Source organism: Struthio camelus, chromosome 7, assembly GCF_040807025.1.
Source record: "Struthio camelus isolate bStrCam1 chromosome 7, bStrCam1.hap1, whole genome shotgun sequence".
In the NCBI taxonomy this organism is placed as follows: Eukaryota; Metazoa; Chordata; class Aves; order Struthioniformes; family Struthionidae; genus Struthio; species Struthio camelus.
The window spans coordinates 18,711,709-18,739,449 of NC_090948.1; the positions used below are offsets into that span (position 1 = coordinate 18,711,709).

At 39.0% G+C, this 27,741-nt stretch overlaps 1 protein-coding gene across 3 annotated transcripts in view; it reads left to right on the plus strand.

Moving 5' to 3' along the window:
• BTAF1 (B-TFIID TATA-box binding protein associated factor 1) overlaps positions 1–19,152 on the plus strand; it is a 58,477-nt gene extending 39,325 nt beyond the window's left edge. For 2 of the 3 annotated variants that reach the window (XM_068950017.1, XM_068950018.1), the window contains exons 24-38: positions 1,209–1,410; positions 2,491–2,639; positions 9,070–9,222; positions 9,775–9,896; positions 9,991–10,158; positions 10,320–10,397; positions 10,479–10,608; positions 11,333–11,474; positions 11,636–11,766; positions 12,203–12,328; positions 13,133–13,285; positions 13,918–14,129; positions 16,231–16,390; positions 17,040–17,210; positions 17,559–19,152. In XM_068950017.1, the coding sequence (XP_068806118.1) occupies positions 1,209–1,410; positions 2,491–2,639; positions 9,070–9,222; positions 9,775–9,896; positions 9,991–10,158; positions 10,320–10,397; positions 10,479–10,608; positions 11,333–11,474; positions 11,636–11,766; positions 12,203–12,328; positions 13,133–13,285; positions 13,918–14,129; positions 16,231–16,390; positions 17,040–17,210; positions 17,559–17,705 (2,244 nt within the window). In that variant the 3' untranslated portion in view covers positions 17,706–19,152. The remainder of the gene's footprint in view (positions 1–1,208; positions 1,411–2,490; positions 2,640–9,069; positions 9,223–9,774; positions 9,897–9,990; positions 10,159–10,319; positions 10,398–10,478; positions 10,609–11,332; positions 11,475–11,635; positions 11,767–12,202; positions 12,329–13,132; positions 13,286–13,917; positions 14,130–16,230; positions 16,391–17,039; positions 17,211–17,558) is intronic. The other variant, XR_011142145.1, reaches the window with a different exon arrangement.
• Positions 19,153–27,741: the final 8,589 nt, after the last annotated feature.

Genomic DNA, 27,741 nt, shown 5'->3' on the forward strand with positions numbered 1-27,741 from the left:
TCAATACTAGTCCATCTAAAGGACTGCATTTCAAAATAAGTATAGTAGCAGTGCAAGAGGCATAGAGAAGGACAACAGGCTGAAATACGTGAAAAGGTTCCGTTTAAGGAAGAGGAAGGGCAGAACTCGATCTGAAAAGGAGATGGTAGGAAAGGATGGAGATAAGGAATGACTGTAAAATTCTGTGTAGTTGAAGATTCATACGGAACAATTGTTTCATATATTTTAATTAAATGATTCCAAGTGAGACTGGCATAAAAGATGGAAAGATTTTCTTCATGTGATGTCTAGTGATAGTGAATGTGTACAGGAGTTTTTGGGGAGGGATGCTAATAGAGTATATAGGTTCAAAAAATTGAAGACTTCATGAAAAAATTTCTTAGGATATTAAACGCACAGATACTATTTCCTGGCTCAGGAGTCCCTAGCCACAAATGTGTGGAAACTGGAAGAATATATTGAGAAAGTACCATTATTCTTTGTTTGCCCTATGCTTCTATACTTTTCACTTGTTAGTTATTGTAGCCTGCTGTTATGTGTTTCTGGGCTGAACAGGTGTTTGGCCTAATCTATATGTATAGGAGGCAATAACAGTTTAGGAGAGACTTTCATGTGAGGAAAAACTAGATAATCTATTTAAGTCGCCGGCCATAGGAGCATAATCGCCTTTGCTGATGGAAAAAGACACTCCCACACACACCTACCCACGGGAAGATCTGAATTTCCTCCTGGGTGTCTTTCTCATCAGCCAGAGTTAATAGACTCCCACAGTGGGTAATTCACTTGCCTAACCTTAAGTGGGAAGAGCCTAGGATAAACTTCATTGCTGGAAGGAATTACTTTTAAGCGATTTTAAGCAATGATGTCTTTATAAAAAGTTCCGAGTACCTAGTACTCTAGTTCTACAGCCTAAAACAATTATGGGGTATTTACTTAATTTGCATTTTGACTAAAACGTTCTATTACTCACTGAATTCTCACTGTATTTGGGGAGTAATACTTGCTCAAAGTCCAAACGTACTAGAGGCTTATACCAATTTATCTTTCTTCTGAAACAATTTTCCAGTCCTAAACAACTAGGTCTTGTGAAGGAGGTATTTTAAGCATTCCTTGGCAGACAGCAGAGGTTTAAACAATACCTAAATGGTTCAGTGATTTGATAATAGCTGATATTAACAATTTTTCCCTCCTCTCCTCTTTCTGTTCAGTTAATACAGCATTTGCCTCATCTTTACATGTGCCTTCAACATCCCAGCACTGCAGTGAGACACATGGCTGCTCGTTGTGTAGGTGTTATGAGCAAAATAGCTACTATGGAAACGATGAATATTTTTCTAGAGAAAGTTCTACCGTGGTTGGGAGCAATAGATGACAACACCAAACAAGAAGGTGCAATTGAAGCACTTGCATGTATCCTTTCTTGAGTCTTCAAAAATGCAGAAACCTGTTTTCTACTGTATAATTTGGGGACTGAGGGGGCTTCTGCCTGAAAAATAATGGAAACGAGAGTACAGCAAAACGTTAGGCTGTTTTCCTGCTGTAGACAAGAAGTGTAAGAAACTTTCATTTTCATTGCCTTTATTATCAAGTGAGGTTTTGGTGGGGATGATTCAGTATTTTTTTTTTTTTGTATTACCCTCTATGAGAACAAGATAAGGAATGAATTAAATGGAAAGCCACAAAAACTGAAAAACAACAAAGAAATACTGCCACCAAAATGCCCTGAGGTCAATAATTAATAGGTTTATTGAAGAAACTGAGTGTTCTGTAGGGAGAATCTTTGTATCATTGCTGAGGCTTGGATAAACGTTCTTCAAATGTATAAACTTGGACTCTGTTAGGACATAGAACATTCAGCTATAAGAGAGGTTTTTTTCCTGTAAGTAAACTCACTTTATTGGCGTTCTTACCTCAGTTAGAAAGCACTTGCTCCCTGCCGCTAGACAGATGCGTTACTGAGGCCCCTGCAACTGAGGTTATGGATTCTAATGTATGTTTGCCGTGTAATTTAAAAATTGTACTCCTTTTTAGTTAAAACTGTTTTTTCTGACTCTTGTTGGCAGTGTGTGTAATCAAACAGTTAAAGATTTGGGAGGGGGCAATCTCCGTAGCCTACCTGAGTTTTCACGCTTGAAAATGTCAATGATTTGCTTTAGTTTAAACTTGGACTCCTTGGACAGATTTTAAGAAACTGAAGGGGGAGGAGGGAGAAGGTGACCGGGGGGTGTACTTTCTCGAACCCTGGAATTCACTGGGCTGTCCATAAATAAGTGTTTCTGACGGAGGGAGCAGGAGAAATGATTCCAAATGTGACTGGGTAGATAAGACTAGTTTTTCCCCATTGCTTTGGTAGAATACCTCTTGTTCATCTGAATATAATTTATTAATAACTTAACTACTGAGCGTGAAATCAGCCAGGTGTATATATATTGATGTTGGACAATCCTGAACCATTAAAAAAAATTTTTTTTTCCTTAATAACCAATTCAGGTGTAATGGAACAGTTGGATGTTGGTATTGTTCCATATATTGTTCTTCTAGTTGTTCCGGTTCTGGGTAGAATGAGCGACCAGACAGATAGCGTACGTTTCATGGCCACTCAGTGCTTTGCAACGCTAATTAGGCTAATGCCTCTTGAGGTAAGCTGAAGTTGCAAGTATACTGAATACATGAACTCTTCTGTATCCACTTTTCACAAAGCGAAAGTTTCTGGCCCTTTAACTGCTGAATAACTAACACTGTTTTAATAGATGTTCAGTCCATGTCAGATGACCAAAGAAGTATCCTTTCTATGTTAAGCGGTTAAAGTTGGCCCCTCTGTTAGCAGTTTTCTAAATTAATGCTAGAGTAAAATTTATTTTATTCTAAAAGTAGTTTGATTCAACTGTGTACATGAAATTAGAATTTATATTAACTAATGCATGTGTAATGCTCTTACCAGTGTCTTTGCTTAAAATGCTTAAGGGGTTGTATGGGTGTTCTTCCTAAGTATGATTCTTGTCCATCTGGCCAGGAGAAATATATACAAACCAATACACTGATTTAAAAGGAAACATGAGATGGCAGTCCTAGAAATAGTGTAGAGATTAGTACATTGTTACTTAATCCTAGCTCTTTTAAAAACTAAAAAAATCTTTCACTCCTACTACAACTTGCATAATTCACATACTTTCTCATATTGCACTGCAAAGAGTACAAGGCTTGTGTGTAACTTGTTTTCACCAGTAGATGGTAATAGAAGACAGTTCAGAATTCATTTGCATGTTTTTAATGAAAAGCCTTAAACTTAAGGGATTTAGCATCCCTTACCTCAATTTTTAACTTAGCCTAGGTAGAATCTTGGAATCTGATCATTAGTAACCTGCCTTAAATTAAATTGTTTTTCTTTTTTCCTGTGTGCTTGCACTGTAAGTTGTTGAAAGTGAAGCAAAGTAGATATGAATTTCTTGGTGAACAACCTTATTAGCATACTGCTATTCATTCTAATGCCGTTCACACCAGTGGCCGCCTTTACAGGCCTTTAAATATGGAGTCCTGTGGGATGCATGCTGCTTAAAAAAATCTTAAGTGCTTTTAGTAGAAGTTGGTGAGTATCTCTTTGTAGAATACTTGCTTTATTAATTGCTTGCATGTGCATGGTGAGTTCATGTTTCTTTTTTGTAGTGACTCAATGATTTCCTTAATGTAAACTGATTTATAGTTAAGTAAGTTCAGTATCAAATATTAAACTATATTAAGTACACAAACATCAAGAGTGAGATCAAGTATAGTTACAAAATGACAGAACAGTTGAGATTGGAAGGGACCTCTAGAGATCATGTGGTCCAACCCGCCTCCCTCTCCCTCCCCTCCCTTCCCCCCCCCCCCCCCCCCCCCCCCCCCCCGTCAAACAGTCACCTAGAGCAGGCTGTCCAGGATTGTGTCTAGACAGCCCTTGAGTAGCTCCAAGGGTAGAGACTCCACAACCTCTTAATCATTTTGGTAGCCTTCTTTAGACGTGCTCTAGTAACTTCATATGTCTCTTGTCCTGGGGAGCCCGGCACAGGACCCAGCACTCTAGATGTGGCCTCACTGGTGCTGAGTAGAGGGGGAGGATCACCACCTCCACCTGCTGGCAATGGTCTACCTAATGCAGCCCAGGATACCATTGGCCGCCTCAGCCACAAGGGCACGTTGGCTCATGTCCAACTTGCTGTCCATCAGGACTCCCAGATTAAAAATGAGAGAAAATATCAGTATGTTTTGTGGAGAAAACATAGCTTTCATGGGGCTGCCAGATGCACGGGATTCATGCAAGTTGGATTAGTGGTTGTGTTTGGTGTATAATTGCAAACATCTTTAAGTTAGTTCCTGTTTTACGTGAAGAATAACGTATATGTTTCTTCTGTTCACCTCATTGTTTGTGCTTCGGATCATAGAGTATGTGACAACCACGCACCTAAACGTACTTTGGCATCTATACATTCTTATAGCTCGCTGCTTCCGACGCTAGTGTCAACAGCGGCCTTAATGCCAATGTCACGCTTGTTAGACTTTACCTCTCGTCTTCAGAGTAGGGGTTACTGCTCTTGATTCCTGTGCTGCCAGTGACGTTCATCTCAGATGCACTGAGACAACTTTGTAGTGCACCATACTTAAATGCAAGAGTGCCGTTTCAGGAACAATGTTGAACAAGGAGATGACTACCAGGAATTCCTTACCTTGTAGGCTTGGTATCGTTATCTTGACTTAATCTCGTTGACTGCATTCCCCCAAAACAAGCAAAGCACAAGAACGTGTGGGGTGTGTGTGTTAAAATTCATAATCTGTAACTAGCTTAAGTACCTTAAAGAGTTTAGTTTCTATAGGTTCCTTGAGTGTAACTGTGGGAAGGAAGGAACACAGAATATTTCCATTGTATAGGGATACTAGCGTCATAAGTTAACCAGCAAAGTTAGTTTGTATGAATGCTTAATCCCTTTGGCTGCTGCAAGTATTTCTGAGATTATCTCCAGCTCTCAGGTGATCAAATCATATGGCCAAACAGCCGCTGTAATGAGGCTATGAACCCAAGGGTCATCTACGGCTAGTTTCTTCTGAACCATATATTGAGAGTATTGTCTGTCAAGACTTAATTCTGACTACTCCTATTTAGAAAGTTTGCAGTTGCAGGTCAGGGTTTTCAAAAGATGCAGGCATCGTGTTTGTCTCTGTGGACAGTGCAGTATAATCTAGAACAAGCTGTAGATCAAGGTTTTTGGTGTTAGAGCTTCATGTTGAACACAATGGTACGTGCAGGCATTTATCTTTATTGGCTTGTTGTATTTGGATACGCTTCTGCTTGGTGGTGTTCTGAGCTATCCTAAGGGCCTTGTGTATACTGGATTACTTTGTTCGGCTCCATTTACTACATCTACTTTCAGTTTTATTCTCTTGAAATGGTCAACTCAATTTTAGGGGGTAGATATAAAATATTTCTTTCCTGCTTTCATTATGTAGGCGTAGAAGGCTGGCGGTACCCTTCATCCTTATGCTGTGCTTTAATAAGAACAAGGAACTAGTTAAACTCATCCCTAAGGTTGTCTGAGGTTCTCCTAAAGGAGGCTGCTGTTACCCTAGTCTTTTGTTAGAGCTATGTTTTCTGGACACTTCTGGAGACCTGTTCCGTTATCACAAAATACATCCTAATCATAAAAGACAAAATTCAAAGTAAAATACTTGACCACCTACAGGTGGTTGTATGCCTTTCAGTGAAAGGCAACTGTAGTTCTCAAAGTTGTTAGGATAGATCCCATGGGCTTGACCTCCTCCTTTGCTTCTGAAGCTTTCAGGAGTGCAGGCTTTGAGCCACAGCAGATTGACAGCAGCTGTAAAAACTTCTTATTTATCCTTTGTGGCCTCGTTCAGAAGTGTGAGTACAAACAGATCACGTTCAAAATGCTGATGTTTGTTTGCTGTTTAGCGGGTGCTGATTTTGTTCATAAGTACCTACCCTTTGACTTGTTGTTTTTATTACCTAAAAAGCCACTTTTCAGTAAGTCATGATTTTCATTTCTATCTTCTAAGTCCACCCCGCATCGTATCACAGATGCAAGGACGCTTTTACCACTGCAGTTGAGGCTTGACCTGTCAGAATTCTTGGAAGCATGGCATCCTTCTGAATGCTAGCAAATTTAAATGCCAGGTCAAACAAGGAATTTAAATCCATTATTCTAGAGGGGCTGGAGTCATCTCAGTGAATACAGAATAGGGAGTAGACTGACAGGAAGTAGGCTTTTTAATGGGCAATCTTTTTTTTTAAAGGAATCTTGCTTTGAGATTATTCAAATCTTATTAATTGGAAAGCTTCTATAGATGAAATAAATGCTCTGTTTTAAAATTTTTTTTTCTTCCCCTCACTCATTTCTCTTCTCAAACAGGCTTTGGCTTCCTTTGATAAAAGAATATTTTTGATACCGTTTGTCACTTAACTATTACTACTTGCATCCTTTCTTCTTCCAGGCCCTAAAATTTCCTGAGAAAGTTATTAAATAACTTGCTGCCTTAAACATACAAGAAGACTTTGCAGTGTTTTGCGTTTGGTTCTTGGTAGCTTGGCTGTTTCGCTTAGTTCTCCTACGCTCTCCACCTTCCTGTATTTCCCTTGCTGCCTTTCCCATAACCCAATGTCATGTACTGTACTTTACAGTTTCATGAGCTCACGGTTGCACTACAGAAGAATATACATCAGCATGAAACTGTTTCTTTTTATTTTTTAAGTGTTAGTCTTGAGTAGAAGTGTGGAAATAAAGTAATAAAATATAGGATATACAAATGACAAAAATAAACACTTCTCTGTCTGGCCCCAAAGCAGAACCTTCCCGCTATGCAAAACAAACCATTCTGACTTTATTGGAGGGAATGTAATGATTGTGCAGTACAAGGACACAGGACAGATGCAAGTATCTATTGAATGTCTGACCTTACATTATAAGGGTTATAAATACATAAACAAGGAAATTAATAAATTGTCTCTGATAACTGATGAACAAATGATATAGAGACCCTTTCTAGGTCAAGTATAATGCCGGTTAGATAACATTTAAGAGAAAACTACTGAAGTTTTAATTCTGTATGCTTGACGTGCAGTCTTACTAAATATGAAACTTTTTCTTGTAAAGCACAAAATAAAGGACACTAACAACTTGAGTGAAATGAAATAGTGCAGGCTTCATTAGACAGGTTTGGAGATGCACTTGTTCCAGTCTTGAAATGCTTTCTGTTAGCATTAGCAAACATGCCAGAACTTAATATTTCACTAACATTTTAGTATAAAGACTTGTGCATTAAATGTGGTGTTCACGTTAAGCTAAAACTGAGCAAACGGAACTTTGAATGTAAAAACAAAGACCTGAGAACTTGTTCAGAACAGTTCTGGCTGCTCAGATGCACCCTTTGTAGTTCTTTTGGGTTCTTGTGTTTTATTTATAATGCTCTAGTCTTAGGTAATTTTTACTGTGCAATTGTGCAAGTTTAGCAGCACATAGAAAAGAGTGTTGGGAGTAGTCCTTATGGATTCAGTTTTACCTTGTTAAATGAGAAAACTTGTGAGTAGTCTTCTAGATGTTTCAAAAGACAAATCTTAGTTTTCACTATGTTATGTTATTTAAACGATAAATAACTTTCCCCTCTGGATTTTTTCCATGAAACGTGGCTTAAAGCTTTGTAACAAAACAAAGTGTGTATCCATTGTCTGTGCAAAGCTGGCAATAAACACAGAATTCTAAACTACCTAAAATGCAAGCCTTGAAGTTCAGCTACTGGATAAGTAAAAGTGATAACAGCTCTGAATAAACTTGGAATTTCTAATCTATGTTTTTATACTAGCTTCTAACTGAGTAGAATAGGGAATAATTGCAATAAATGAGTTGAGAGAATTTAGCTATTCTTAGTTTTCTATATATATATATATTTTTTTTTAACCTCGATTCCACTGTTCATTTCATTCAACCATAAAAATAAAACTGTGGCTGGAAGAAGGATTATAGGATAAATGCTTCAATATGTATCCTCTGTGTTCCGTCGATTAGCCATCACACTGAGTTGACCAAATACTTGAAGCAAATTAACTCGCAAAGTATTCATGCTTAAGATATAAAGTTATTTTAGAAGGGAGGGTAGAAAGAGGCTGAACAGGTAGGGGGTTGTCTATGCATATGTATGTATTTAAATACCTTACTGGAACGCTTCTAACATCTGAAATCTGGGTTAATTCTTCCTTCCTTTTAACCACGTACATGGTGGAATTACTTGGTGAAGACTTAAGAGTTTTTCTTCTCAGCTGGGAGCCCTCTCTCAGTGATTAGTAACTTGAGGTTTGAAGTACAGCTAGCTAAAGATGGAGGTTGCGGCAAAAACAGTTAGGTTCAATGTGTCTGTCATAACAGTGCCTCTTTTGCTGCTCTGTTATCGGTGAGCAAGAATGAGCATATTCGGTCCCTAAACAGATTTTCTAGGCTTCTGACCTGGCATGGGAGGCATCTGGGAAGCCAAAATGAGTTGCTACAAACTGCAAGGGCAGGGGTTTTTTGGTGTGTGTGTTGGGGGGGGGGGGGGTTCCTCTCTGCGCCCCATGGTTTCCAACTGTTTGTATTCTATTCTTTAGGTTTGGGTACCATTTTGGACACAATTGTGTTAGCATCCGTAAGAGAACTCTGTCTAACTTTGCATGGTAGATTGTGGCTAAAGAGAAATAGGTGCCAGAGTCTTTTCCAGCCAATTGGTAAAACTCTTAACTAAAGGTGGAATAGCCCAGTTTTTGTAAAATCTTATGAGCGTGACCAGAATCTCCCCTCTTGTATACGAGTTTATCAAGCTTTTCATTGCTTCCTTTGGGGCAAAATTTGTCTTGCACCTGATAATTCCTCCAGAGTTTTATCTGTAAGGAATCAAGCAACTCTAGCACAAAATTTTGATTTATAAAATCAAGAAGACTGCAGATCTTTGCCGTCTGTTTAGAAGGTCTAAGCTAGTATGAAGTTTTACTTTGCGCTGTCTGTGAGATTTAACTAATCTGGTCCTAAGATTGCTTGTTCAAAAATACTGTTCTAGGCTGGCATTCCAGATCCACCAAACATGTCTGAAGAATTAATCCGAATGAAAGCTAAGGAACGCCACTTCCTGGAGCAATTATTGGATGGAAAAAAACTGGAAAACTATAAAATTCCAGTACCGATCAAAGCAGAGCTCAGAAAATATCAGCAGGTAATGACTTATACTTTTATTTGAAAAGAACAGTAAGTTCTACTCTGATGGGATTTTATGGAAGAGCAGGAGTTCAAGTTTTCTCTTTTTATCTGAACAGTATGCCCTTTTATTCTTGTGTGAAGAAAAGGGAGTTAAGTAATAACTCCCCTTATACCAATTTCTCTGCATTCTGCCAGTTTTCTCAGGGAATAACCAATGGGCTGTGCTTTATTTAAGTTGTCTGGGGCAGCTCACAACGGCAGGGCCAGGCCTGGTTGTGCTGTTTGGCATGTTAGCTTTCTCCCTTTATTCCCCTCTGATTTGAGCGAATAAGTGGTAGTGGATGTATTTATGGTGGTCTTTATTTTTTTGCAACTTATGGACAAGTCCTGAGTAGTAGTAATGTACACCTGTAATTATGTTTTGGGAATGTGTTATGAGAAGAGGCTGAGGCTGGAGTGAGTGGGGGAAATGGAGTCATAGTTTGGCAGTGATGGATTTGAAGGGAAGCTTAGCCAGGAAAACTAGTTTTTAATTCCTCTGAGACGCTTTTTTTAACTTCTGTTTCAGGATGGAGTAAACTGGTTGGCGTTTCTCAATAAATACAAACTTCATGGAATTCTCTGTGATGATATGGGTTTAGGAAAAACTTTACAATCCATCTGTATTCTTGCAGGAGATCATTGCCTCAGGTAAGCTTAAACAAGTAACATTCTAGCTCAAGAACTTCTATAAACAGGTATTTGAGGGGGGAAAATTTTTAACACGTTCCAATATATTTTAAAGGGCTCAAGAGTATGCAAGAACAAAACTGGTGGACAGCGTTCCTCTTCCTTCCTTGGTAGTGTGCCCCCCCACGCTTACAGGACACTGGGTGGACGAAGTGGGAAAATTTTGCTCAAAAGAGTATCTTAATCCTCTGCACTATACAGGACCTCCTACTGAAAGAGCAAGGTAATGTAGTTTGCTTTTATGACTTAAAGTAAAATATTGCACAAAAAAAACTTTACAATTCACCTCGCTACTGGAGCATAGTTTACACCTGTAAAGACTGAAATAAAAACATGTGTGTAGGAACATTTCAGTTATGCGGTTTTTGGGTTTTTTCCCTTAAGATTACAACACCAGGTGAAAAGGCACAATCTCATAGTGGCTTCATATGATGTCGTGAGAAATGACATTGACTTCTTCAGGTAAGAGTTTATCTGTTTTCTGAGGTTTCTAATAGTCTTTAGAATTTTTGATGCTACTTAAGTCTATGTTCTTATTTCTAGAAACATTAAGTTTAATTACTGCATTCTTGATGAAGGCCATGTAATAAAAAACGGAAAAACAAAATTGTCAAAAGCAGTAAAACAGCTGACTGCCAATTACAGGATAATTCTTTCTGGGACACCAATCCAGGTAAACTGCTACCTTTTTTTCCTAAGGAGTTGGGCGAGTAGTAGAAAACAAACAAGAGAGGTTTTTCCACAGTCAAACTTACTCTCAGAGTTGTCATGTTCAGAGTACAGCTTTCCTTTTTTTTTTTTTTTTTTTTTTTTTAAATGAAACAAAAACCCGCCTTTCTTTACTAAATGCTTGAAAGCATCTTTTTCCTTGCTGTGTGTGCTTATGCATAGGGAAATGGGTGCAGGACCCATGGTGTTAATGGGGCTGAAAAGTTCCCAATGAGAGTTTCTCTACCACTTTTTTGCTTTTAAATCGTAGGCAGGGAGGGGGTGAGAGCACTTTCTTATGCTTTGCTCTAGTGAAATTAGCAGTAACTTTGACTTTTGAGAACTTCAGATTTTGGACTTTCTCCTAATGACTTGTCTCTGGAGCATCTGTCTCATCTGGGACTGAGATCACTGGCATTCTCCTGGGTTTTCTCGTCTAGAAGAACTCGGTGCGTGCCCAAAGACATGAGACACAGCAGAAAGTCCATTTATGTGTTACGGTACACACAGATCTTCCTGTAACTTACGTTGATGAAAGAGCCACTGAGTTCCAGGTGGTCAAAACTTGGTTGGTGTTACGTTTGTGGTGTTCTACAAGCAGTGCTGAAGGTGTATGGGAATGCTCCTGATGATTTGGAACAATTCATTAGTTTTGAAAATAATTTAACAAATATTTCTTTTATGTTCAGAACAACGTCTTAGAGTTGTGGTCATTGTTTGACTTCCTTATGCCAGGATTTTTGGGTACTGAACGCCAGTTTGCAGCTCGTTATGGCAAACCAATATTGGCAAGTAGAGATGCCCGAAGCTCCAGTCGTGAACAAGAGGCTGGTAAGGATCAAACTACATCTTTGTTTTCTTGTCTCTTTCCTCTAAATGAGAACGAAAATAGTAAGCATGGTCAGTATTAGCTTATCAGATGTTTTCTGTGCTGAATATTTCAAAGTAATTATTCTCTCTGAAGTACTTGCTGTTTCTGTGCCTTAACCTAGGCGTTCTTGCAATGGAAGCACTGCACCGCCAAGTTCTACCCTTCCTGTTAAGGAGAATGAAAGAGGATGTGCTGCAAGATCTTCCACCCAAAATTATTCAAGACTATTACTGTATTCTCAGTCCTTTACAGGTATGAGTAAGAAGTGGCTGGCTTTTCAGCACGGTTAAGACCACAAAGGCACCACTTGCAGTTGTATATTCCTGGGTCAGTTTGATGTCAGCCCTGACGTTCTCTGGGGCCTCAGAATAGAAAAATGTTTCTAGTACATGTTAAAAACTAACTTCAGAATGATAGGAACAGAATATTTCCTTGGTTTAATTTCTGGCATGTTTCTACAAGAATAACATCTAGTCATCTGCAAATTTTTAAATACTTTCCAAGCTGAAAGAAAATAAACCCCAATTGATTCTACTATTTAAGGCTGATCTTGTGCTACATATAGCTTTCTGGATTTATGGTAACTCAGAATTTGAACTTGGAACTAATTTTTTAAAATGTCTGGTTCTCTTATTTTTCTCTTGGGGAAAATGCATACTCTATTGTTTATCTGGGGCCTAATCTACAGGTTCAGCTTTATGAAGATTTTGCCAAGTCTCGTGCCAAATGTGATATTGATGAAACAGTTTCTTCAATTTCACTGACGGAAGAAACTGAAAAACCAAAGTTGAAAGCTACAGGTCACGTATTTCAGGTACAGATTTCTTCAGTAATTTTTACTGCTTTGTTCATTTATTTCTGATATTTCTGGGTTAAATTAAAACTACAGACTAGAAGAATTAGCTTGCTTACACAATTGTGGCTGTATTAAGTAAAATATCCATCGCTTTGGATCACCCTGTCTGGAAGGTGATGTATAGCAATTATGCTTAAATTATATTTTCATGTCTTAACAGCAATATAAAACTACTAAATCTTTTTAATATGTTCTGCTCAACTAGTACTCGGCTATTTTGTAAGTCTCATACTACTTTCAAATTAGAATTGATTATCAATAGCGCAAAATCTCAAAACGAGAGGGAACAAATTTTGATTGTATCGGTTGTTTACACTGCAAAATTAAGATTCACGAAGCAGCGTGAACAGAAGAGTTCCCTTAAAGTTGGAAACAAATATATGAATGTTCATGGTCTTGTAAAATTTGCAAATTAAGTCTTGGTGTTGGGAGGCAATGACTCTCTGAAAAGCTCTGCGCAGCTCCTAAACCTCTCTAGTCTGTCTCCCAGTCACATGAATGGTGGTCTTCGCAGTGTTCCTGCAGCAGGAACCAAGATTATTCTAATCCTAACAGTCACTGGCTTTCAGTTTGAGATACTATGGTAGGCTTCTTGCTGCTCTGTTTTAAGGCATGACTTTATGTGAATGAAAATCAAAGTCTAACTTGTGGAATGTGGCCAAGTGGCCTCCATACTTGGGATCAGTTTTGTTCTTACCATTTTTCTGACTACATTGTTGTTGCTAACCATTTCTCTGAACTTCTTTTTCTAAAAAACTGAAGGCATTGCAATATTTACGGAAGCTATGCAACCATCCAGCATTAGTGTTAACAGTCCAGCATCCAGAATATAAAAGAATTACAGAGCAACTTGCAGCTCATAATTCATCCCTTCGAGATATCCAGCATGCACCTAAACTGTCTGCTTTAAAACAAGTAAGTAGACGTGCATGTTGTGCCCCATGTTTCATGAATGCATGTCTCTACTGATGTTAGTTTGGAAGGTTTTATTTAAGACTTCACCAATTTGAGACGTTATCATAAAATGTGGTAGCTGAAACAAAGCACAGGGGTTTCATAGGTTTTTGTCCTATTCTTCTCTAGCTAGAGAAACTCAGACTGGGATGGAGGGAGGGGGAGAACACCACAAGCTTGCCTCAGCAGGTTTTCCTCTCTCTGATTTGGGCACAATGTTGTTTACATACTTAGTTTTGCGGCCTTGTCAAAAACATTCCTTTTACTCTTTTTCTTACTCTTGTCTCTCTCCTTACAGGAAAACTTTTCTCCTATTTATTACACGGATTATTAGCTTGATAAAGTTAGACTGCGTTACAGATTTAAATTTACTGTAGATGAAACAAGATCAAAAAAATTATTCTCTACTATCAAATTTAAAATTCCTTGTAGTTTGACAGTGGAGTCAAGCTTCCCCCATGCTTTTTGAGAGATCATCACTTACAGACTGTCTTCTGCTTTAGACAGTCTGTTAATGTCAATGCTTACACAAAAGCTATTGTCTTTTTGATGTTGCACTTTTTTTTTTTCTTCTTTTTCCCTCTCTCCCCAAGCTGCTGCTAGACTGTGGTTTGGGGAACAGTGGATCTTCAGAGAGTGGCACTGAAGCTGTTGTGGCCCAGCACAGAATACTTATCTTTTGTCAGCTCAAGAGTATGCTGGACATAGTGGAGCATGACCTTCTCAAACCTCATTTGCCCTCAGTTACGTATTTGCGATTAGATGGTAGCATACCTGCTGGTCAGAGGCATTCCATTGTGTCACGGTAAGCTTGTCCCTTCATGACCAATGTAAGGCCAAATACAATGAAGTACTATATTTATATGGCACAAAACTGTTTGTCTCCTGTGACCTTTTCTATATATGGAAACACAAAATTTAATAAAGACAACTGATGTAGTCATATGTACTGCCAAATCATCGCTGTGTAACTTAGTTTAAATCACTTGAATATATAAAAGCTTATTAGCACGAAACAGCATCAGAACTGAAAGAGACTGAAACTGAAATCAGAACTGTTTTTGAAAATTAGGTATGTCTCTTTGAAAACATAACAGTATTTTACTGTTGAAGAAGAAAATAGTAAATAGTTGGTCTTCCTGTATTACTCTACTATTAAAGACATTACCAAATTGCAAACAAAATTTGAACGTTTGGGTCCTTTTATGACAACTGGCACACGAAGAGCTTTATGTTAAAAGACAAATGCCTTAACTTAGTGTTCTGTGCTATCCATTGTTCTTCATGCTGATCCTGGAGATGATTACAGTTTTATTTTGCAGTCTTTGCTCTTGGGAGACTTTTTCTTCTCTGGTTATACCAGAGGATCTTAACTTTAAGATAATCTATCCCTTGTTGAAGAAAGAATTCTTTTTATTAATTAAAAAAAAAAAAAAAGGCCAAAGAGCAAATATAAAAATAACTTATGATATGGGAACATATAATGTTCTATTGTAGTATGCTCCTTGACACATAAGCCTGGATCCTTACAAGCTTAATTTTTACTGAGATAGGAATTAGACACAAATGTCAGTGTTCTGCTAGAACAAATGGGAATACGGGAGCGTCTGAACTTGTGGGTGGTTTTGGTGCAAAATGATGCCAGCAGTGCCACGAGCTGAAGGCTAAAACTGTAACTTTCCTTAACCACCAAACCAGGCTGTCATAATCTTTCTCTCTTCCCCATCCATAGTATGCAATATTTCTAGGAAGACAAAACTTACTGAGGTATAGGAAGATCAAATTCATTCTCTGTTAGAGAAGAAACTGGTAGAATATGCTACTTTGCATTTCCAGTGTGCTACTGCTTTTGGGTAGCCGTGTATAAAATAAACGGACAGCAGGTGGGAAGAGTTACCTGCATATATACACAACTAAAAATACCATCACTTAGTATGTTGCTACAATAACCATTTCTTTCCCCCCCCCACCTCCTTGGTACTTTTTATTTTGATGCTCATGATGTCCTGAGGAATCAGGTTAATTCAGACGCACTAACCATAGAAATATTACTAACTGCTCTGTAACTGTAATTGTCAGTTCCTTTCCTAGGAATCTTGCCTAGTTCGTACACGCGTGTCATCTAGTTTTGGCCAACCAAACACCTGTTTTCCAGGATGCTGAATGGGCACCTAGCTTAGAGTTGCTCAAACCACTCCTCACGGAGAGGATGTTTCATTCTGTTGCTCAAGTCCAGATGCCCTGTTTGTATTCCCACGTACTCTTGCCCAAAAACTGAGGGATGCTTCCCTGTCAGACACTTTAAGTACCTCTAGAACTGGAGAGAAAAGGACTGATGCCATCTGGTTGGGATCTTCAGCAGTCTGATAAAACTAAGGGGACTTCACTATGGTCCTGCCATATTTTATGAACTTAACACTAAGAAAGTCTTGGTCCCACAGGAAAGCAGAACGGCAGGTAGCGCCACTGTGCCCTGTCTTGTAATTAACTGTGTTAAGAGGTAAATCTGAACGTCGGTGTTACTGGCAAGTGTTAATATAGGAAGAAGTAAAAATTAATTTTGATTCCCATGATGAAGGCTGGAAAACAATTCTAAAGAAATGCGTAACTATTCACTTATGACTAAGACTGATTTAACTTTAGGACCAACTGCACAATTTTTATCGGACTTCTTTTCTTCTAGTGGGCAGAAGTCCTAGAGGTGCTGCAAGCTAGTGTCCATTTAGGACTTTAATTTTGTAATTATTATATTATTAATATATAATAATAAGTGCTTTTAAATCTTTTATTCAGTATTATATCAGCTACCGTTGAATACTACAACAAAGGAACTTCAAAGCAATTTGAAATTACAATATTTAATGAATTTTACCATGCTTGACTTTCTCCTCTGTTTTTAACTGCAGGTTTAATAATGACCCATCTATAGATGTTCTCTTGCTTACCACTCATGTGGGTGGATTGGGACTTAACTTAACAGGGGCTGATACAGTAGTTTTTGTTGAACATGACTGGAACCCAATGAGAGACCTGCAAGCCATGGATCGGGCACATCGTATTGGACAGGTGAAAAACTCTTAATGTCCCGTGAAGTTTCTTACTGAACTCCTGCTTCTTTGAACTTGGATAAGGTTGTGTAGCATATAATACAAGTGACCTCATGGTTTCCACCTGTCTTCCATTCCTGCTGGTTGTGTGTGGTTTGGGGGTTTTCTGTTGTTTGCAAATATGTCAGGTGTCGAAGGGTCTATTTTCTTATCTGATCCCCAAACTTGGTGTGCCCCTCTCTCTTTCCTCCACCCCATCTTCTGTATGTCCTGAGCTCCCGAGGAGAGGCCAGGAAGAATAATCCTTCAATGGAGAAGGAGATGCAACTGAGACAAGGAAATGAAAGGAAGCCCCACAGGATTTTTCTGCTGTTGCCTAGATGGGGGAAGAGTAATAGCTTCTACAGTTTTTTACTCCAAAGGTGTGCAGGGCAACTAACTTCTAACTCGAGCACAGACAGAACTGTAGGTGCCTCTGCCATATGCTGGCACAGTCCATACTCATTCTTCTCGCCTGATATCAAACCAAACTTAGAACTGAGTACGCTTACTGAATGGTAACTCTAAGCCAAACTGCTTCTGGGCTGTCCCCGATGAACAGTAAAAGGTTATGGGTTTTTTTGAATATTTAGATGCTTTTTTTCTAAGTAAGTTACTTTTTCTTTCAGAAACGTGTTGTTAATGTATACCGCCTGATAACCAGGGGAACTCTGGAGGAGAAGATTATGGGTCTTCAGAAGTTCAAAATGAATATTGCAAATACAGTGATTAGCCAAGAAAATGCTAGCCTACAAAGCATGGGAACAGAACAGCTTCTTGATCTGTTCACTCTTGACAAGGTAAAGAGCCTTCTGTGCAAAAAAACTACTAAAAATAGAAAAACTTCAGGGAAAAGCTTTGCTTTGAGATGTGAAACTTAATCAGATGAACAGCTGAAGTGGAATGATGAACAGTAGGCAGCCCCTTGAAAAACAGGGGGAAGGGAAGCATTATTTTCCCAAACTAATCATCAGACTAAGAATTCTGTAGCAATGATACGTAAAGGGAAACAAAGAATGTGGTCATGACCAGTAAATATTCCTGAAAAACTTATTTTATTAAGTGTGTGTGTGTATGTATCTGTATGTATATATATGTTGTTGTTGTTTTTTAATATGGTGGTGGTGTGTTTTTTTTTTTTTTTGAAGGATGGAAAAACTGAAAAAGCAGATACCTCTACCTCTTCTGGGAAAGCATCAATGAAATCAGTACTCGAAAACCTTGGAGAACTATGGGATCAAGAACAGTATGACACTGAATACAGTCTTGAAAACTTTATGCATTCATTAAAGTAACCATCATATATTCTTAATAAAACTGCTGCTAGTTCACGTATTTTTCTGCTGATATTCAGCAAACTTCAAAGCATATGTAGTGAACCTTTAGCTTAATGTGTAAATAGACTTACTAAAAGAAGAATCTTCAAAAGACGGGCACTCAGTAGTGTCACCTGTTTCAGTGGGGAGTTACTGTCTGAAATGTTTGCACTGTATAAAAACTTTAAATGTAAACATTGTGAGGTGGTTTCAATTTTACTTATTCTGAACAGCCACAAATTCTTACTGGGTAGAGGAATAAAACAAGGCAGGTTTTTACATATGTTAACAAGTGTTACTTCTGTTTGAAACAAGTCCACCATTATTTCTTTCTGTATCTATAGAAGTTTTGTACAGATGTTTCAGTGAGTTCTTCAGGTTGTTCAGTGTACTTTTTTTTTTTTCCTTTTAAACACAACTTGCTTTTAAGATGTATTAAAAAAGAAATTTTCAACTTAAACTTTCACTCAGATCATTTCAGGACTTACATCACCAGAGGTAAAGGCTAGAAGCCTTGAAAGTGTTGACTAATTAAATGGCGCTAGGTATGTGTACCCGCCTTTGTACATTAAATATAAATACATTATGCTCTTCAGTCTTTTGACACCATCTTGAGAGAGCAGTTGACTTGAACTTTTTAATGTAATGAGTTATACTAAATACAGGTAATGGTCTATTTGAGGCCATGTTTGCATCCTGTTAACAGGGGTGTACTTTTTTAATTTATCTATAAGGCTAAAATATAGCCACTTTGAGAGATGCATGTATTCAGTATGTTTCAATTCTATATATTTTTTGTAACTAAAAGAAAAAATTAAATATAAAGACAGACATTTTCCAGAAGTAGATTTTACACTGTCTAGAATTCTAAAATCCATGCTAAAGTGACTGTTTACTAAACTAATGCATGATTGAAAGGAATGGGGAGGATTTTTTCTTTAGGAAAACATATACATAGAAATTACCTACATTCAGTTGGAGGGAACTGAATAGCTGAAATCATGTAACAAAGATAGTAAAGGACTTTATAGCAGTGAGTGAGAATAATATAGCTGTATATTAAGCAGCTTTTTATAAAAGGGAGGCAGTAGTAAAAGTATGTTTCTAGATGTGCATATGTACCAGAATATGCACTTTTATAAATATTAAATTATAGATAACTTACAGCAGTTGTCTGAATACATAGAATATATGTATAAATATAAAATCTAAGGTTTGTAGCCTGCTGTGTGCTTAAGCATCAGAGCTTAAAAACCACCAGAGACCTCAACTATGTAAAATAAGATTGTTTTAAAACAAAAAATATATATATAAATCAAGACTGTTCTGCAGCATTGGAGATGAATTCATGTCACATTTCAGTAGTTATGAACTGCCATATTGTAACTAAATTAGCATTCCATGAAAATAAACAAAACTGGGAATATGTAACTTGTATGTTGTGTATGTCCCTCTTAGTTTTCTTTCTTTTTCCTGTAGGAGATGCTTTTCCCTGTGATTAAATAGGTAAAGGACTAATGCTTTTGGGAATTACAGCTGGATTACTAGCACTATGTTACTTCACTTTAACTGCATGTCACCTTCACCCTTCATGCATAGAGTATTTCTGTAGCACTTTCAACTGATAATCCAAGGGGGAGATGGGGCTCGCTGCTCTGCTAGCAGAGAAATTATAATGTGTGAATTCTGGGTAATTTACGATAACTTGGTGCAGTAATCTGGTGATAGTGCCCAGAAATAATTAAGATATTTGAATAAAGAAGCTCTTATTTAGTAATAAAACATTGCATATGTTGTTCTTCCATAGATGTATCGGTTGCAGAGGTAGGAAAATGTTGGCTCTTGAAATGCTGCTGTTGGAAAAGAAATATACAGCTAAGCTGCAGTCTCAAAGGACTGCTTTAACCAGTTTATTTACTGCACTGAGGTTGCTATGCAACCATAATACTTTCAGTGAGGGCTTTCTTGGATATGACATCAGAAGGACTCCTGCACCTGAAAAGTGCAGGGAAGCAAGGGGAGGAAAAAAGATTTTCAAGATTATTAGATGTACATACTGATCTGAAGTGTTCTGTGAATTAACGCTGTCAAAACAGAAATCGGCAGGAACTTGGCACTAAGTTTATATATACAACCCTTTTAGTTAACCTCTTAGTGAAATATTAAGGTATCTATGATTTCAAAGCAAGCAGATGATTTACCATGGTCTGGCTTGCAGTGCAGAGTATTTTCAGTGCACCAACTGGATTCCTTTACAATGAAACTGAAGCCAAAGGTACACTCAGAATGCCTCCGAGTGCAGTCAACGTGTTTAATGGGTATTCAACCTGACATTCAGACAATGTGTTTCTCAGCATCAATTGCTTTGCTCTGTAGCTCTGATCCTATTGCAGCATAGTATTTGCTAACAAAAGCAGCTTAAACCTTGAATCAACTGCAATTTCAATCATGTTGCAGGCCCCAGAAAAATCCAGTGAGTAGAACCATGCATGCCCAAAGTCTGGCAAATACAGGTAACTTTCACCGAAGTTCCAGTCTAATTCTGTTCTTTAGCATCAAAAGAACACTAGCAGTCACCAAAGCGGGGCCTCCAAAAAAAGATGTAGTCCCAGATCCAAAATTGCTTATTTGTGAACACTAAGCACCCCTTACTTGCAGCCACATTCTTGGCAGGAGGAACTGTTCTGAAATAACTGTATGGATAATGGACCATCTTCTGCAAAGTCTGCATACAGATGCTTTCCGAAATGTCTGTCATACTTGTAAACTGAGAATTTAATCTGACAAGTCTGTCTCTTTCCATGTGTGCTGTCTTTGTAGCCCACCTCAGCAAGAAGCTGCTTTCTTTCTGCTATTATAGTTATGTATACTACTCCTTTATCCTGTTCTCCAGTGCTTTTGGAGAATGGTATTACTAATTTCAAACTTGTCCAAGTATAAATTAAGGTGTGATTTAGTCTAGTCATGATTTAGTTTAACTCATTTGTTTAGTCTTTTTCCCTTAGCCCTTAACACTAGATGCCGCTAGAAACGTCTGTTTCACCTTAGAATGACATTTAAAGACAAAAGCTGTTGTTTCCAAACAAGTCAAAGCCGTGGTATCCTCTTTATCTCTAGTAATAAAGACTAGCTGCTGTGTCCTGCTCAAGAAGGAAGATCTAAAAGGAATATGACCTGCCTGCTCTTCCTAAAGGAATTTTTTTCCTGAGTTGCAGTGAAATCCTAAACTGCCTGAAGTTCTCCTGAAAGAACTTTCTTATGTGAATCTCCCCTCCCTCCCTCCCCCCCCCCCAAATCCATTTAAAATAGTTCATAGATGTACGTGGTTCTGTGATTTAGGCTTTGAGGCAGCAGCTTTTGTCTTCTGAAAGCAACATGAGGAAAGAAAGACTTTCTGTTTAAAAAGCCCACTATATGAGCAGTGGTTTTGCAAAAACTAAGTACCTACTTATCTTACTAAGCTCTTATCTTCATCAAGAACCTCTCCAAGTAGAGTAAACCCAACCTAGAACTATTTATTGGGTTGCAAGCCTCTTCCCATAACAAAGCTTGCTTCAGTAAGTTCAAATCCTCTCCCTGGGGCGTGTTTTATCCTGTTGTAGGAAGCATCTTTCCTGGCACTTTGTATGCGCAACATTGTTGATGCGTGATATTCTGCTCTGGGGATTTGATTCCCCTAACCCTCAAAGAAAGGATATGCTAGCTAATTAGGATAAATGTTTTAAGATGGAGCTATAATTCCATACTGAGTTAAGCAGTATCATGCTTTCTGGCCTGACCTGGGAATGGCCAATGCCAAAAAACATAAGTGATACCATAGAGTTCTTTTCTTTCCCATTGTTCTACAGGTTACTCACCTTTTCTAGGAAGGTTTCGGTTTGAGCAGAAGTAGGACAACTTTAAGAAATGGTAGAAAACTACTCAGAGGAAAATACATTCGCATACATAAGATTTGATTAGCCTGGACAAAAATGGCAAATAATGCAGAGTTAAATAGAGCTAAGCATGCAGGGCTAAATATAGTTTTGGCACAGGGACAGATTTCAAGCCTTTAAAGACCACAGCAATAACTGACTTGGCAGCAGTGATAAGTTGCTTTGTAATCAAAAGCTTGGAAGCTCCAGGCTTTTTCTTTAGTCTAAGCCAAGCATGGAGATGGTTTATAGTAAAAATTAATTCCGCTTTTAAATCATGTTTAAGTACGTTACTTCAAGGGTAGCTTGCTGAGTACAAGCAAAGTTGTAGAGATCATTCATCTGCATTCTTCCAAGTTTCCCTGATAAGAGACGTGACCTTTAGATTTGTGTCAGAAAATGTATTAGTTGGCTCTTACGTTGTACTGACTTCACTCGTTCGATATTCTCCTCTACAGTAGGTTTAGAGGTATCTGTTCCCTTATGCTGTTTATTTTTAAGGCTGACTCAGTGTTCAGGAATCAGGCTTTGGTTGCTACTCTGGCAGCCAAAACCAGAGCCAAACCTGGCTGAAGTGGGGGATTCTGCCCAACAAAGGAGACTTCCGTTGGTGTGAGGCTGATGAAATCATCCCCTCTAGGATGACGATAGCACTCCGCTACTGGATTATGGTTCCTGTAAGGACCATAGAGCAGCACGGTAACAGAGCTCTAGCTTTACACTGCTATAACATGCAGTGATCTTGGGCCTGACCCTAGATGGGGGGGGAGCCATTTCTTGTACAGTGTGCATGTGTAATAAAAGCTTTTTGTTTGCAATAAGGAGGGGAGTTGGAGGGGGAGGGTTTTCAACAGGGGCGCTCATTTCGAAAAACAACACAGGAGTCCACAGATTCAGAGTTAGCCTTCAGTCTTCTCTGCTCATGAGCCTTATGAGACCAACCAAAAGAAGTGATTTTCTTCTGTTTCTTAGAAATCAAATTTAACAGAATACCTTTGATTTAACACAGACAGAAGAATTTGTGCCCGACTCCTATGTTATCTTCTTTTCTGAGTCAACAGCTAAATGTACTATGTTGAAATAGGTCTCATTTATATATATTTTAAAAGTCCTTCCCTCAATAGCTTCCGGAAAGGGGGAAAGTATCTCCATTTCTGCATCACTCTCCCTTTTCTTTATTACTGTATCGTGCAAAATTTAGCAGTTACTCAGCGCTTAGTTACCCTCTTAGCACCTTGAGCGTAACAACTGCATGTGCCCGAAACAAGCAAAATTTAGGAATAGCTTTCTGTAAAATTTTTTTTCCAATAAAGCTTCTGCCTTCTTAAAGAAAAATACTTCAGTACTCCAATCAGCTATATTAGCCTGCTGAAATACTAAAATTAGTTGTTGAAGTTAGGATGTTTGTAGGAGGAACAGTCCCAGCACTCCTGTACAAAGAGGAAACTATGAACTGTATTGGCCCTTGTTCGGGGTCAGAGAAACATGCCTCTATGGTGCAAGTGTTTCAGCAACTAAAAGGTATTATTACTAAGTTTTATACCAAAAACTTATGCCTGATAATCTCTAATGAACTCCACAAATTGACATGCTTCCAGTAATTACTGCAGGGAACCATAATTGTTTTTTAGTACATACAATTATGTATTTATTTGCAAGACATACAACTAGAACCTTGAAATGTCTTTGCCTTTTTCATTCACATTGCTTGCAAGAAGAATGCACAGCAAAAGGTTTAAAAAGGAATTTATTTTCTACAGAAATATAAAAGAGGAGTTAAACAGGGGTAAGTGAAGCTGAACAAAGACTACTGAGACACCTACACCCCAACAAGAGAAATGTGGTTATATGGCCAAAGGTACATAGCCCATCCTAGCAAGTCTTAAAATCTGTTGACCGATCAGAAAACTGCTCCTTGCTACTGAGATGTGCTTTGCTCGGAAACGGTTTCTTCAGGGGACAGAGATGATCCACCCTGTCACCAAAAAAAAAAAAAAAAAATCCCAACGACAACCCCACACACAACCCAGAACAAGCGCTATCCATTGCAGGAAACTACCCTATGTTGACAAAAGCTAATTAGGTGATCTAAGGCAGCTCATTTTTGGCTCTTTCTTCTATTGGAAAACCCAGCTCTGTTTCTATTGGTTCAGCAAGTTCCTTCTGATCTTTCCTAGTAAGTCTACTAGGCCCATCAGGATCCTGTTCCTTTTATGCCAAGCTCCCATAAACATGCAAAGTAACTTCAACAGCTGTCCTCTGCTCAGGTTAAGAGATCTTATGTCAACTTCTTGTACACGCATAAGGACCGTAACTTGCGACTTTACATCTCAACTGAGGTTGTACCCAATCAACATTTTATCTGCACAAAATAGCAAAAAACATGTTTAGTGAACCAAACATTTTGGCCACTTAAAAATCTATTGCTTCATCTATCTGTAGAGCGGTGCAATGTATTTTAATTAGATTCAGTACTTTCTTTCTCAGTTTAAATGAGCTTTAACGTCAGTCAGTCAGTCAGTCTCATGAGACTCAGTTTCAGTAAAGTTAAGGTCTCTATTAGCACTGGTTGGTTGGAGTGAAGACCAGCAACCTAGGAGGAAGCCCATCACTTACAACAAAAGTGTTCGGGAGCAACAATTTGTTAATGTTCAGAGTATCAGTATACAAATATGTCACTGCCATTTATGTCAGGAACCCAAGTTTAATAGGTTTGTCTTTCTACTACTTTTACAAAAGAGGGCTAAGCTATACAGAATAACGTCACCTCTCATCTCACAAGGGATTTATAAAACTAAACTAGTGAGAGACTCAGATACTCTTAATGATCAGCACCAGAAGAAGCCATTGGAAAAAAAAATTCCATCTTCAGATGGAGATTTGAATTCTGTGCAATAAGAGGAATGGTAAGGGCTCAAGGCCACATTTGACAGCTAAGAAAACCAAACGCTCATCTCATTAAGCAAACAGGATTAAGGAGGAGGGTACTTGCACAACAGAGCCAAATTACGTTTTCTTTTCCTCTGAGTGCTTGACTTAAGAAGCTGAACGTACTCAATTCAGGAACAGCATGCATAATTTCCTCAACTTTTACCTAGTGCTTTCCAGGCACAGATATCACAGTACTATAGATAAAGGTAGGGCGGTTTCATTACGACCATTTAAGAATAATTAGAGTCACATGATGAGGCTACTTCCTCAGTCTTCCATGAAGTCAGGAACAAGATGCTCATACTCCAATTAACCGACAAGCATACCAGCCACTGAACTTCAGTTTGAAAATTACACTTACTTTCAAGGAAAGAGAAGACAACTATCAAAAAATAGGCATTTCAAATACTACTCCTGGGCCTTTCTGGGAAAAGATGTGAGCTACCATATGAGCTACAAAGACTTTCTGATCAGTTAGCTCCCTTCCAGTTCAATGAATCCAGTTGCCTCTCCAAGAGCTAACATTGCCATGCCAGCTGAATGCGGTGCCACCTTCAAGTATCATCACCTAGAATGTCTCATTCCTCATGCACTACTGTAATTCTGCATCAAAGATATAACAGCAGGCTCCAGAGCTAACCCTCCAGACTGGTGCACCACTGATCTCTCACTGAAATAAACTGGAGGAAGGTACAACTGAATGGGACGAGTGGCTGATTTTCAGAGTATGAAGTTTCTGGGTAGATGAACAGTCCAAGAGTCTATGAAAAAGTTAGCAGATCTGCCACTTACTCCAGCAGGACTAAGACTGAATTTACATTGACTAAAAATAGCCACTTAAATCCTTTCCAGTATCTAAATATGTGAAAGACCATACACATTCTAATACCCAACTCCCTCACCCCAAACACACATACACCCTCCAGCCGCCATGACCTGTAAGTCAAGCCAAGACTGAATGCTCTTCTATTCAACAGACATGAAGCTTTGAGAGTGGGCCATTTTCTTAGTACTACATCATTTGGACAGCACAAAACTAAATATTGGATATCGGTCATTAATTTAGCAAGCAATCAACAAATATACATTCTTACAACTGATCGCCTGAAGTAATATTCAGACCAAGGTTTGCTAAGTTCTAGGAGGAGAATCCTACATCCTGAAAGAAACCCACATACTACTTATTGCTCAATTCCCCTTTCTAAACGAGGGAAGGAAATATATACAGAGAGCAGCAAATTCAAACCCAGGAACTCAGACTCATGTGTGAAAACTGCAGGATCAGTAAGGAAGCGTGGTCTGCAGGAACAGGAAGAAGGGCAGAGTAATACGCCAGGTCCCGCCAAAGGGCTGTCCCAGCAACACTGTAAATTGAACTAATCCGCAGTTCAGTCACAGATTCAGAAACAGCTGAGCTATCGGAACATGCCGGCCACGTCGCCAATATGCTCCAGTTCAGGGGCCTTCGCAGGGGTGATGCTGCGTTGTCTATGCCAAGTCTATGCCTGCCAGAGATTTCCCATACGTCAGAGTAATTACATTTCATAGCTTATGTAGGCTGGCTGTGCAGATACTCCATCGAGAAAACAGGAATACTTATCAGTATACCCGCAGCAAGTAAATGGACTGGTTAGCTGTGGTACATTTTTTGCTACTGATTCTGTATGTTATTTCTCTTTGAATAATTTTTCTCTCCTGATGCACATTTCCGTATTCACGCTGCATTTATGGCAATTTAGTTATCACAGCCTGACATCCTACAAATAAAGAAGAATTCAAATTGAAATCTGTAACTTTAAGCCATGCGAAGAGTTAATGCATTTGTTCAAACGTAACTATTTTCACAAGCTAGTAAGCAGAGCTTGAAAAAAAAAATTAGCTGAATTGTATACGATCTCTCTGCCAGAGCCAGAGCAGAAGGCCATTAAAAAGACATCAACCCACTTAGCAACGCATTCTGACTCCTGCCTCCCCTCAGAATCGGACCTATTTCAGTTAGGAGGAGCAAAACTGACCCTGCGCTACCAAAACAAGCATGGCTTTAGGAAGAACTTAGACTGTATTCTGATCTATTCCTCCACACTGCCAACATCTCCACTTAGCCCAAATTAGGAAACAACTTCTGTGACACTTGCAACTGTTCATCCTTGGTGCCTCTGTCTTGCAAGTATCATCACTCACAAAAGACAGCAAAGCAATCTTGTCAACCGAGCTGAAAGTACTGAAGTGCTATTTACTGGTCATTTTGAAGCTCTGGATTCCTGCATAAACAAAGGCCAACACTTTCTTAAGTGCATACAAAGTCAAAACACTGCCCATCTTCTAATTCAGAAGAACTTGTATTTATAAGAGACTGCACAGAGAAGCATAATGCACAGCAACCAAATCAACAGCCAATCCCTGCCCACCAGTGTTTGCCTTTGTTTAGGGTTAATTTAATGCTCACCCATTTGGGCATCACATCAGTGAAAGTATCAGTTCATGTGTGAGTCGGAGAGGACAATGTGTCAGAATTCAAAGTTGATACTCCTCTTTCTTTGCTGCCCTTTTAAGAGCTGCAAGATGTGATCAGCATTTCAGGCTGCTCATGGCTGGCTCAGTCAGCAGTAATTAATTATTGTTTATAAAATGCAGAACTGTGTGTTCTCACAGTTACATCACTCTTTGGCTGTGCCTATTCTTATTTACCATCTGAAAAGCAGGACTGCGAACACGGCCAGAAGGGTATAAAAATCCCCTGACAGCTGACACGGGCTCCTCTGGGGTCAGGAGGGGGAAGGAAGAGGAAGGGACACGAGCTGCACGGGCAATCACCCCATTTCCCTGGCTCAGTCTGGGTTATTCCTCCACGCCAGAAGATCCCACCGTGTAGTGTCACGTGGGGTCACAGCTCCTGAAGCCATCGCGGTACTTTTGTGGAAGGGATTTGGGTCCTTTGCCCTCGCGAACCCAACGGGGTGCCTGGCAGTCGCCCCACTTCCGCGGGAGGCGTCGCTCCAACCACCAACGTCGAGCGCCGGTGCCACCACTAAAGGAGGGGGGGAAAATCCCTTCACCCACTGCCAGTCTGCAAGCCTCGGTAACACCAACTACACTCTGCGACGTGGCAGGCGACTGCGAACACCCCGAAACCGGGAGAAACGACGACCCTTGCCAGCCTACGGCGGGGC